This window comes from Bos indicus, chromosome 9, assembly GCF_029378745.1.
Source record: "Bos indicus isolate NIAB-ARS_2022 breed Sahiwal x Tharparkar chromosome 9, NIAB-ARS_B.indTharparkar_mat_pri_1.0, whole genome shotgun sequence".
Classification (NCBI taxonomy): Eukaryota; Metazoa; Chordata; class Mammalia; order Artiodactyla; family Bovidae; genus Bos; species Bos indicus.
In genome coordinates, this window is record NC_091768.1 from 40,704,089 (window position 1) to 40,717,848 (window position 13,760).

General features: G+C 38.7%; 1 protein-coding gene across 3 annotated transcripts in view; it reads right to left on the reverse strand.

Moving 5' to 3' along the window:
• FIG4 (FIG4 phosphoinositide 5-phosphatase) overlaps positions 1–13,760 on the reverse strand; it is a 172,215-nt gene that overhangs the window by 52,631 nt on the left and 105,824 nt on the right. For all 3 annotated transcript variants that reach the window (XM_019967222.2, XM_019967223.2, XM_070795986.1), the window contains 6 exons: positions 9,589–9,647; positions 8,191–8,338; positions 6,645–6,728; positions 4,479–4,674; positions 3,403–3,485; positions 1,239–1,325 (listed from right to left, as the gene is read on the reverse strand). In XM_019967222.2, coding sequence (XP_019822781.2) covers positions 1,239–1,325; positions 3,403–3,485; positions 4,479–4,674; positions 6,645–6,728; positions 8,191–8,338; positions 9,589–9,647 — 657 coding nt within the window. The remainder of the gene's footprint in view (positions 1–1,238; positions 1,326–3,402; positions 3,486–4,478; positions 4,675–6,644; positions 6,729–8,190; positions 8,339–9,588; positions 9,648–13,760) is intronic.

The following is a 13,760-nucleotide window of genomic DNA, read 5'->3' on the forward strand; positions in this document are numbered from 1 at the left end:
TTCATAATCCCAGAGCCTCTTTTCTGAGTTCATATCAGTGGATTCAACTGCTTCCTAAACATGGCCACTTTGGTTCCCCCTTGAAAGGCAAATGGGGTTCTCCTACAGTGCTCTTTACCTTGATAAATGGCAGGTCCTAATAGGTATTTAGTACCTATTTGCTAAGTGAATGAATGAAACAATCAATCAATCAAACCTATTGCACAAACCAAAAAACCTAATGACCATCCTTGGTAAGGCCTTTTTTCCATATCCAACTCCTCTCTATTTTACTTCCTAAACATTTCCTAGATTCATCTCATTTCCAAAATTCTCCCAGCCACTACTCTCTAAGCCACCAATCTTTGCCTGGATCACTACAGTAGCCTCTTAACAATCAGGAACACACAGATATAGTACAGACAGAAGTCGGGCAATCAGTATCAATGGTTTATTAAACTAACTGATAAAGTTGGACTAAGAAAAGGGAAGAGAACATTTACTAAATGTCAACTCTATGCCAGACACTGATCTAGACACGTTACATATTACACCTCACTTAATCACCACAGTGACCCATTTTCATAAAAGAAACTCAGCTGAGCACACGGCATCAGGGAGCCACTCCTGGTCACAACCTCTGCTTTGCTTGGTCCCAAAAAGCAGAGAACAATGATAAATACAAAGAAGAATGTGATGATGGTGATGATCACAACATAATGAGAACATATTAAGCACTTTGTATGCATGATCTCATTGAAAGTGTCACCACCCTCCCATGAATCAGGGATTATTATCACATTTGCAGATAAAGAAACTGAGCCACACAGGACTTAAAATTACTTGCTTAACGTAAAAAACCCCAAAAGTGGCAGAGTGTTTATTTAATTTACTAAACAGCAAGTTAAAAGAACTGGTGAAGATACAGTGTTAGAAAAGACAAACCACTCCTGCCCTCAGGGGTCTGGTAGTGAACTTGAGGAGCTTGTCTCCAGGATCAGATCTGTTTTTTCATCCCGGCCCTACCCACTGGTGGGAATCCCCCAGCAATTTCAATCCCATTTCTAAAGGGCGCATTTCAAGCACAGGTCAGGCTGCCAGCCTCTTCCACATGCCCATAGATACCCAGTTCTCCTCCAATAGGATACCAGGAGGAGATGCTTTAGTGCTTATACTAATTTGGTCCTAATATTTCTCTTACAAAGTCTTAAAGGCATGAATACAAAGATTATTTTTACAAGGTCTAATCTAGTACTTACAATTTTATAACTCCATCTGGGCACCTGGAACAGAACTGCTGGCTGCTCTTGTCTTGTTTATGTTGACTCTGCCCCAGCTGCACAAATCTACAAATTATAATGTGTAAAAAAAAGTAAGCTAAAGGAAGTACCTGCCACAAATTCAGTAGATCACACAAAGTGTATGGGTGTTCAAATGACAGTAATATACTTCTATCAGAAAAGCACACAAGAGGACCCTATGTGACAGAAGACTTGGTTTATAAATGACTGCCTGATGTTAGAGTGGGTTTATGAGAATAGAGGAGGAGGAAATGCTTAAAATTTAAGTCATAACCATGGATATAAAAATGAAAGAAAATGTTTACTTTGTTGCATTCTGTTTACTCAAACGTGGTATAGAACCTGAGCCGAAATGTTCCTGAGGCCAGGAATTTGACCATAACCCCTTGCGGGTCTGAGGGTGACCGCAGCAGGAAGCAGAGGGAAACAAGGGGAGGGGGATGGTGCTTGGGTGAGACAAATGACAAGGAAACGGCAGGATCAGGCTAGAGACCCAGCTCCTGAAGCAAGGATGCTGCTAAGATCCCAGGACAAGGACTTGGTTCCTCAGGACCACAAGAATCCCCACACGTACACCAGCCACTACTAAGGGTACTTTCAACAGAGACAGAGGGGGCTGAGGAGACCACCTGCTGAGCTTCACTGGCCCACCATGCCTCCTCAGAGAAGCCTCCAACAACACTAAACCGGACTTGTAGCTAAGGGCCAGAGGAGGCCCCAGGCCCACTCAGCAAGGTGAGAGGATGCCTAGCAATGGGCCCCTGATATTTCTCAAGTACACCCATCTGAGGTGTGGCCTGTGCTCCATGCATCCATCTGACCCTCAGGGATGCAGCCTGTAGTTTTTATTAGGTTTTTTAAAGGTCAGGAAAAGTGCTTCAGAAACTACCAATTATTAAATCATTACAGTGCTATGAAAAACTTTTAAATTAGCTTAGTCTTGTCCAGCTTTCATCTTCAGCAAGTGAACATCACTGACATGTACACTTATGCTGTCTGCAGTAAGTACAGTCATATTGGTCACTAACTCCAGATAATTCATTCTTCTAGACCATGTTGCTTACAGAGGTCTACTTCAACTACTATTAGAGTTAAGTGACAGAGTGTGGCAGCTGTTGTGAATGTATTGTGTGTCCAGGAGTGAGGAGGGTGTGGCTGAGTTCTCAATGACTCAGTTGACTTCCAGTAGGACAGTATACATAGTCATACCAGTGCTTCTGCAGTTAAGAAATGCTATGTATTTCTATATTTTACATATTCTACAGCAGATCTGACTAATTTGAAGTAGAGAACAAAAAATAATCAGCTCAGTGGATTCTGCAGAACAAATACCCTCCTTAAAAAAGACCTAAAGACTAGTACTCATTTATATTACATTTTACGTAAGCCAAACTTACATAAGTGGGACCATGTTCATTTGTTAAATAATTACGAATTCTTAATACATATATTAATACTAGGTTGAGGTGGTGTTTAAATGGGTGTTTAATCCTTAGGTTTTTGAGGATTTGGGGGTGAGGAATTCTTTAGAGAATCTGATAACTATTAATCTCTGCAAACACACACAGACACATTTTTAGGTACATGATTTTATGGATACCTTTTGGTAGATCTCCACCTTTTAGCTAGATCTTCCTAATAAAAGTCTATAACACTCTGAATTGGTACCTTTTCATCACTGCTTCTTTTTCCTCCCCAGTCACCACTCCCACCAGGGCCACATCCACCCCCTCCACCCATCCCAAGCTAAATTGAATACAAAGTCGTCAACTGTCAATATCCCAAGTTCATTTTGTAAGAAGGTACTTGATCTTGAGAATTTGTTAATGCAAGAATGCAGAAATGCATTTGAACTTCAGTTTGCAGTTTATATTCGGGCAGTGAAAATATGTGTAAGTATCATAAACTGTTATCATTCAGGGGCCCAAGAGTCTCAGACAGTAAGAAGGGTTTTTAATTCCAAATATAAGTTGTTTCAGAATCTGACCTAAATGCTACTATTCCAAGTGGAAGTCACTTCCTCCTGTATGGTTGACTACTTTCAATTTTTAAAAGTTATATTAGATGTAAGTTATTGTAATACATTTGCATTTGTCCTTAATTTCTCTTGAAAATACCTTACCTTAAATAAATGGAAAGATCTTCTTCTGAGAGGCCATCTGAGAGGTTGATTCCATACACCTCTTTCATGGGCTGGACTACATTCTGGGGTCAAAAATAAGGGAATCAGGAAGAGTTCTTAGACATCTAGCACATTAATAATTTCCAAAAATGAAGAAAACAACCCTGTGAATTTCCCCATAAAAACCATCACAATGTTTCAACATATTCATTAAATTTCTCAATGATTTTTAAAAATTTTTATTTCATTTTCACTAAAATAGATTATAGATAAAAATTAGTTGGTAATTACTAATTGCTTTTGTATAATGCAAGAGTTGGCAAGCATTTTCTGTGAAGGGTCAGGCAGTAAATACTTTATGTTCTTTGGGTCACATCATCTCTGCCACAGCTGTGTAATTCTGCTGTTACAGGGTGAAAGCAACCATAGATAACATATAAACAAATAGGCATGGCTGGTTGTAAATTAAACTTTACTTAGAAAAAATGGCAGCAAGCTGCTTTGGCCAATAGGCTGCACGTTGCCAATGCCCAGAATAAGATTCAGTTCCCATATCATTACATTTTATTTGCCATGTCTACCTCAAATGACTTCTGGCTCTTACTAGAAATCCAGTTCCCCTAAAGCTAAATTTGATTTTTCTATTGTTCACTTGCCTTTTGTTTTCCCTCAATATACTATCAATATCAAATTCAACAGGATGAACTTCCCACTGGGATTAGACAGAGATTGTGAGGCCCAGGTGCAAACCCTGCATTCCCGTAATGTGCTAAGCAAGGGAACAAATAGACCTCAAGTGGATGCGTTGCTCAAAGAGGGACAGGATTCGCCTTAAGAATTCTGAAGTGACAAGAAATTTACTATTACACGTGGAAGCAAAAATACCAATTTCAGAAACCATTTTCAGTAATATCTTTGCCAAATGTATTTGTCTCTGCAGCACCTCCAACATGGCATGAGAATGGTGGAGTGAGGTGATGTAACTCTTCCTCACTCTCACCTTTCGGCTGAAAGCGGGATGCTGGAGCTGGTTGTCCAGAGCCTCACTGGACAGCAGCCTCTCCTGCGTCCCTCACCTCTGTCACTTTGGCACTGTCGCCCAGGTCGGTCATCTTCACTGGGGTGGAGCGCTGGGACACGGAGCCCTCCTCCTCTCGGTCGGTCCCGGAGTCGTCTTCCGAGCTGCTGGACACGGCCTCCTCGCTGGGCGGCGGCGGGGCACTGGCGGCTGTTTTCCGCTGTAACACGGCTTCTTCTCTGTTGTTCTTATTTCTTTAAAAAGATGAATATGGATGTGAAGCATCTGTAAACCGAACCCTCAGTGCTCACCGCGTATCACTCTGTCCCAAAGCCTTAGTCCTGGAGAAGTGTTAAGAAAATGACTGTGAGAAGCTAGCGTCTGGATTCAAGTTGTGCTGAAGGGAAAAGTTTAATAGTTTATCATGTACATGTACTGACCCTTCTATGAATTTAAGCTTTGCTATGAATTCAGAAAATAAGCAAGTATGTGCTTGCAGTGTGCAGAAAAGCCTTTCTACCACTTGGCTACTGTGTCTTCCCTTTTGGTAACTGAAATCAGGATTTTCAAAATTTATAGTACAGTAGAAGACTGTTATATCTGAGATATTAGTGAAATTACCTATAACTTGTAGAAGCATCAAGAAAGGGTCAATAGCCAAATCCATGTGTGTTTCTGGCCTTCCTATGAATTTTTATCAATCACAGTGGCAGCTGATTACTTGTACCGAAGTAATGAGCAACTGATGAACATAAACTAAGATTTTAAACTGTTTTAAAACAATTTATTAGTAAATAACTATGTTTGCTGATGATGTCTTCTAATAATAGAGAGTGGATGAGGGGAAACAGAAAAAAATATACATTATTTGCTTTTATTTCATTGCCAAATTTGACAGTAGTCAGAATACTGTTTTTTTCTTAATTAAAAAAATGTATGGTAATATTTTTGGATTTTATGAAAAATATTTAATATATTTAATATTCTTACTTGAAAAAATTATCTGCAAGGGACTTGAAATATTCTACATTTTCTAGAAAAGAAATATGTAATACTATCTAACCATGGGTTAGATATTAGAGAAAATAAATTCATTTCTGACTTCATGAAACTAAAAATTAAAGTTGATACATTTCAGAACTATACACTAATATAAGTGGTCATTTATGTATTTGTCCCAGGAACACTTTAAATTCTAAATGTCCTGAGGCCGTTCCTTCTTTTAAATTCCTCATAGCACCTGGTCCAGGACACATATTTAAGCCACATAAGTGGTGTATCTGGGAAATAGTAATATCAGTATATATCTCATTGTATAAATCACACATGTAGTTAGAATCCAATTAAGACCCTGTACACACTCCCAAATACAATTAGGACTCAAAATCCACGGTCTGGCCAGGGCCTAGGAGAATTCTCATCACTGGGATCACTCAGGTCAGCGGCAGTAACAGAGATGCGCAGACTAGGACACATTTCATTTCAGTCTCAAAGCATAAAGATTTAAACGTGGTTTGTTCTCTTCCTCATACTGCTGTATACAATAAAATAACAGCCATCCCCCACACAATGTTAACGGAGTACACAGAAGATCTATTAAGTCCTCTGTCTGAGCATTTGCTTTAATGTTTTCTCCGGGTGCCAGCAAAAATAAACACAACAAATACACATTTTTACCTAAGTCTTTTATGTTGCGGGAAACAGAGGATATGGAGTTATTAAAGGACATACATAACATCTGCTACCTAACTTTATGCCATCTACGGAACATCTAATTTAAGTAAAATGTACTGTGTTGCTGAAATTCCCATAAATTCTACTTAAGTGTCAACCATGCTTTAATAATCCCAGTTTTATAAATAAGCTATCTGTATAGATGCAGTGGGCTTCCCAGGTCGTGCTAGTGGTAAAGAATCCACCTACCAATGCAGGAGACGTAAGAGATGCAGGTTCTATCCCTGGGTCAGAAAGATTCCCTAGAGGAGGAAATGGCGACCCACTCCAGTATTCGTGCCTGGAGAATCCCATGGATGGAGGAGCCTGGCGGGCTACAGTCCATGGGATCACAAAGAGTCAGACATGACTGAAGTGACTTAGCACGCCCGTGGATGCAGTGTACATACTATGCTGTAAACTATATGACTTGAAGTTATTAGTTTTGGGTGAAAGTGCTATATTATTTTTATGTGAATCTTTAAAATTTTATTCTACATGTAAATCTTACCCCAATACCGATTTTCCGGTTTCATCTGGCTTACGTACAGTAAATGGACTTGGATCAATACCAACGGTCTTAGGCATGAAGTCACTGAAGAAAGGGGAAAAAATTCCATGTGAATCACTGTCCATCCAGATGGTATCGGCTTCCCTCTCTATTCACATTCTTATACTGTTCCTTCTTAGCCTTCAGAGGTATATATATTCTAAGTGAAATACTCAGGGGAGTTCAGGTGATCTGGGCCATAAGACCCCATGAATTAACGGCACTCGGTAACTTCAATGTTAGCAGTCTTCACTGTGAATTTTCTCTGATTAAGAGGCCCAACAATTTTGAATTCAAGATTTTGTTTTCTGGAGCAGAACTGATATCTGAATTACTATTAAGATTCATCTCTGGTTGTATATCATGATTCATTTTCAAGTAAAATTAAACTCATAAAACTGATGGCAAGACAGTAAGCTGCTCGGTTTTATGGACAATGTTTTCATTACACTATACCACCTAAGGAGGCAGGCACAATTATCAAAAACACAGTGATATGAATTGAAGTATCAACATCTATTTCATTAGTCTGGAGTTAATTCATTATAACACTGGAACACTTTAAATAGAAACTGTTAATTTACCACTTACTGTGATAAGCTGAAGCTACTTCCTCATGATACAGGGGCTACCTTACTATTACTGCTGATGCCAGACAAAACTCCTTAATAGATGCCAAATAAGCAATCGTTACATGATTTATGCAGATAAGACTCATAACTTCTGGCAAGGATACTGCTCCAAGCATGTGACTCAGTATTACATTTTTTGAAGGAAAAGAAAGTAGTATTGAATCTGACTCAAAATGCCTACTTAACAGTTTGAAAATGCTCCTTTCAAATGTAAGTAGTTTAATTTTTCTTTCTTTTTGAACTACTCAGTTGATCTTCATGATTTATGGATGACATATTTGAGAATTTGCTACTCACTAAAATTTATGTATAACCCAAAGGAAAATGACAATAACCTCACAGTTAAAACTGCTAAACTTTAACAAGTATAACTGAAAATCAAGCAAGTAAAAATTCCAAACTTTCTATCTGAAACCAAAGAAAAATGTAGAGTGATTTCTAGGAAACAAACCATGAAATATGTTTCACCATGTACTATATTAAGTTCAGGCACACATATATCACATTTGAAGAAAATGTGAAACACAAAAGGTAAACACAAGAATGCAAACTTTAGTATAAAACATAATGGTCAAAAACTGATTTTCTGAGCCTCATTTCTTAATCTAGACCCATCATTTTCCTAAAAGGCCCCATTAAAGTCCAAAAGAGACAGAAAAATGAAGTATGTTCAAAGGTGACAGACCAGGATGGAGAGCCGTCCAACAATAGAAGGACTGCCTCCTGAGTAATGGGCTCCCAACTGCAGAAGGAATTTCAGAGGTTGGACAACCACCTGCAGGAGGCATGCAGAACAGTAAAGGAAGACACAGCTAAACAAACTAGGAAAACCACAGTTCCCCAATGCTTCCAGTTTCAGAGAATTCACAACATACCGTGCTGAACTCGTCATAGCCAAGCAAAAGGTGTCATCAAAGCTACTCAGCTCGTATGGTCGAAAGAACTCATTGTGGATGTCAATCTCCTCTTCATATTTGTGAAATTTCTTCACTACTAACTTCTTTAAGTTCGCAGCACAGATAACTAAGAGAGATACTGCCTGTTACTCTTAAAAGTCTTCAGATTACATCTCCTAAACATTTCTGTCATGGCAACTGTGTTCACAGAGAGTACACTGAACGAGGCTCAGATCGTGCCTCTGGCACTAACACACTTGGAGCTGAAACCAGACATGTGCACAGAACATACACGGCAAAGCTGAGCAAGACAATCGCCAAGGAGGCAGAGGCCTCTGGAAGCTGGGGTGGGAGTGGGGAATTATTTAAGAAATCAAATCACTCAATTCTTTAAATTCCTTTTTTCTCTTAAATCAACACCCTCTGCCTTAGAGATAAAAATTATGCAGCTATTTTATTAAATTTTCCATTATATTTCAAATCCTCTTTATTATGGGCAACATTAGGTTGTTAAATTCCTATCTTTTTTCCTAGAACAACTGAATCTTCTTAGCAGCTGTATGATTTATGATTTTGTCCAGAATTTCAAGATTAACAAATGCTTTTTAAAAGATAATTAATAATTTGTGAAGAACTTATTTGCAATCTTCTTACTTTATGGCCTGCACCATACCATCCAAAAACGGGATGGTCAAACGTGACTAGATGGAATCTTCAACTGGAGTGTTTCAGATTGGCAATAGATCATCGCATCCTTTCACAATTGAGAAAACTGGCTTGTCCATGGTCGGAAGAATCAATAATAGAATCAAGAATAAACTCTATTTCAAACTGATCAATTATTTAAACTTGGAAACATTGTTCTAATATGTCAAAATACATCTGAAGGTATTCTTTGAATGTAAAAACTTTCCTGCCTTTCTGACAAATTAATATGTAATTTTCAGTGACTAAAATACAGTTTTATACATACATCTGTACCTTTTTCACTGCTTAGATATAGGGAAAGTTTTTATTTCTCCTTGTGAATGGGTCCTCACTTCCTCCCCTATTCCCCCCAAATATGTAGGAATATATTAAGTACTAATTTTAAATGATGAAATAATATATCCACTAAACATCTGAGTGACATACCTGATAACTGGTAAGACACAATACAAGGTATTGGCCTATTTAGACAAAAGAAGTATAATACAATCTCTACCCTTTAAAAAAAGCTAAGATGTCATAATCTCCTATCTATTATAACAGCAACATAACCCTGAATAGTCATTCATTTCCTCCTAATAAAATGTTATATGAAACGAATGCTTCAAGATCATTTAATAATAATTTCCAAATAGGTTGGCATAAAAACTAGAGAAACAGCGTACCTACCTTCATCATAAGGCAGTGGTAAATGTTTTATTACCTCTGGTGTCCACCAGTAAGTGTAACTATTAAAAAAAAAAAAGGATTAAAATGCGCCAAATGTAAATGCTGGTTTTCTACAATTCACTAGATAAAATGTGTTATCTAGACAAACGAACTATGGTAGGGGGTGGTTAGTACTAGGGTAACAGGAAAGGCTCCTAAAATTTTGCTTGAGACTGAAGTCATGCTTTAGAGCAGTGCTTCTCAAAGGCAGCATACACATGAATCACTTGAAAATCCTGTTAACAGGCAGATTCTGATTCAGTAGGTGGGGTCTGAGATTCTGCATTTAAGACAAGCCCCTGGTGATATCAAAGGGGCTGGCCCTCAGACTACTTTTTAAATAGCAAGGCTTTAAAGCATGGGGGAAAAAAAAAAAAACAACAGAAAAGGGATAAGTCTGCTGCTTACAAAGAATTCATTCAGTCTTTCACCATTTATTAAGCAATTTATTTATTGACTTACTGTGTGTCAAACACTGTTCTACACTTTAGAAATGCCGTGTTGAAAATAAAGAGAAAGTAGAGCTACAGTATTGTTCCGATCTTCACCAGCACAAGTTTCATGCTGGAAAGAGAAATACACAAGATAAGAGGGAACTGTGCACAGCCCAAGAGGCGGAAGGAGACAGCACAGAATCTCTGGGAGCGTTCAGGTGTCCTGATAGAGCTGCGCTCAATACTCTTTTTAAAGAGCAGAACTGACATTGGAAATGGGCAAATGCAGTCTTGATGTTCAAAAGCCAGAGGGTGAAAGACTCCAAAAACTACACAGCAATGAGTGTGATGTCAACGCAGGCAAGATAACAAATCAAGTATTTACTAGAGATGGGAGTAACCTAAGAAGATGACCGGTGACTTCTATGAAACCACATCTATTCATAAAAACAAGCCACACCAGGCTATTCTCATTTCCTTTTCCAAAAAAATCAGATCATCAGATCAAAGGAATGAAAAAGACATGGGCTAACTCATTTAAAAGGGTGTATGTGTGTTAGAGAGAGAAAGAACTCACCCACGAGCAAGCACAGGCATAAATTCTAATGATGGCAGACAGAATTGGCAGAGGAGGAAAGCAGAGAAGGTATCAACGCATATATAAATAAATAACTAAAAAACAGTTACTTAGGAAAAAGAAGAAGACATTATAAAGAACATGTTTTAACTCAGAATGCACCATGTGAAGAAAAAGAATTAAGAGAAAATTAAGAGATCAGGCCATAAATTTTTAAAAAATATTACTAAACTGTATCCTTATGCAAAATAAAGCTTAACAATACTTTTCAACAAAGCTAGAGTCATCAAGACAGTATTGTACTGGCACAAAAATGGAAATACAGACCAATGGAACAAGATAGAAAGCCCAGAAATAAACCCACACACCTATGGGCACCTTCTCTTGGACAATAGAGGCAAACAATGGGGAAGAGACAGTCTCTTCAATAAGTGGTGCTAGGAGAACTGGACAGCTATGTTAAGAGAATGAAATTAGAACACTTCCTAATGCCATACACAAAGATAAACTCAAAATGGATTAAAGACCTAAATGTAAGACCAGAAATTATAAAGCTCTTAGAGGAGAACATAGGCAGAACACTGTATAACATAAATAACAGCAAGCTCCTCTATGACCCACTGCCCAGAGTAATGGAAATAAAAATAAACAGGTGGGACCTAATTAAATTTAAAAGCTTTTGAACAGCAAAGGAAACTATAAACAAGGTGAAAAGACAACCTTCAGAATGTAAGAAAATAATAGCAACTGAAACAACCGACAAATGATTAATTTCCAAAATACACAAACAGCTCATAAAACTCAATACCAGAAAAACAGCCCAATCAAAAAGTGAGCAGCTATGGAAGACGGTATGGAGATTCCTTAAAAAACTAGGAATAAAACCACCATATGACCCAGCAATCCCACTACTGGGCATATACCTTGAGGAAATCAAAATTGAAAAAGACACAAATACCCCAATGTTCACTGCAGCACACTCACGATAGCTAGAACATGGAAGCAACCTACATGTCCATTGACAGATGAATGGATAAAGGAGCTGTGGTACGTATATACAACGGATTACTCAGCTATAAAAAGGAATGCATTTGAGTCAGTTCCAATCAGGTGGATGAACCTAGAGTCTATGATACAGAGTGAAGTAAGTCAGAAAGAGAAAGATAAATATTGTATACTAATGCATATACATGGAATCTAGAAAGATGGTACTGATGAGTTTATTTTCAGGTCAGCAATGGAGAAACAGACATAGAAAACAAACTTAAGGACATGGCTTGGAGGGGAGGAAGAAGGGGGTGAGATGTACGGAGGAGTAACATGGAAACTTACATTACCATATGTAAAATAGATAGTCAGTTTTGCTGTATGACTCAAGTAACTCAAATAGGGGCTCAGTATCAGCCTAGAGGGGTGGAATGGGGAGAGAATGGGAGGGAGGTTCAAGAGGGAGGGGACATAGGTATACCTATGGCTGATTCATGTTGATATTTGGCAGAAAACAGCAAAATTCTGTAAAGCAATTTCCTTCAATTAAAAAATAAAAATTTTTTTTAAAAAGTGGGCAAAAGACTTAAACAGACATTTCTCCAAAGAAGATACACAGATGACTAATGTGCTAAGTCACTTCAGTTGTGTCCAGCTCTTTGTGACCCTATGGACTGTAGGCTGCCAGGCTCACCTGTGCATGTGATTCTCTAGGCAAGAATACTGGAGTGGGTTGCCACGCCCTTCTCCAGGGAATCTTCCTGACCCAGGGATTGAACCCGTGTCTCTTAGATGACTAATAAACACATGAAAAGATGCTCAACATTGCTTATTATTAGAGAAATGCAAATCAAACTGCAATGAGATATCACCTCACACCAGTCAGAATGGCCATCATCAAAAATCCACAAACAATAAATATTGGAGAGGGTGTGGAGAAAAGGGAACCCTCTTGTACTGTTGGTGGGAATGCAGACTGATACAACCACTATGGAAGACAGTACAGAGATTCCTTTAAAAATGAGAAATAAAACTACTATATGACCCAGCATACTATATGATCCCCACTACTAGGCATATACCCTGAGGAACCCAAAATTAAAAAAGACACATGTACCCCAATGTTCACTGCAGCACAATTTATAATAGCTAGGACACAGAAGCAACCTAGATGTCCATCAACAGATGAATGGATAAGGAATTTGTGGTACACAGATATAGTGGAATGTTAGCCATAAAAAGGAATGCATTTCGGTCAGTTCTAATGAAGTGGATGAATAGAGCATATTATACAGAGTGAAGTAAGTTAGAAAAACAAATATTGTATATTAACACCTATGTGTGGAATCTAGAAAGATAGTACTGATGAACCTACTTGCAGAGCAGCCATGGAGATGCAGACAGAGAAGAAAAGCTTTATGGACACGGGCTGTGGGGAGGGAGAGCGGGGGATGAATGGAGACAGTAGCATGGAAACATATACACTACTGCCATTTGTAAAACAGAAGACCAATAGGAATTTGCTATATGATCCAGGGAACTCAAACCAGGACTCTGTGGCAACCTAGAGAGGTGGGAAGGGGTGGGAGGTTCGAGGGGGGTTCAAGAGGGAGGAGACATATGTGTACCTATGGCTGATTCATGTTGATGTATGGCAGAAATCAGCACAATATTGTAAAGAAGTTATCCTTCAATTAAAAGTAAATAATTTTTTTTTTTAAGTCCAACTCTTCTAAGTGGGTCTCAGAAGGAAAGAAGCCCAAAGAAATACCTGCTCTGGGGAAGCTGGGCTGAGATGGATGGAGGAGGAGAGCATCTGAGAGGATTGAGCCCAGGACTGGGAGGCATCACCTCCCCCACCAGCACATTCACCCAGGGGAAGAGCACCTGCACCGGGACAGAAATCTGCTTCCGGACCAGGTATCAGAGGACAGGCGATGGCAGGTGGGCGCCACTTCCGCCTCTGCATAAACACCTAGAAAGTCAGCTTCTTTTCTCTTTTTCACTCTCCAGTATTAAGAGTGTTCAATTCCTTTGGCTCACATAGAAAGGTTAGGAAGATTTTAAAAGGCTCTTTAACTCCACTAGTAAACTTGGGAGCTCTCTGAAATAACATATATGGATCTGAGCAAAGC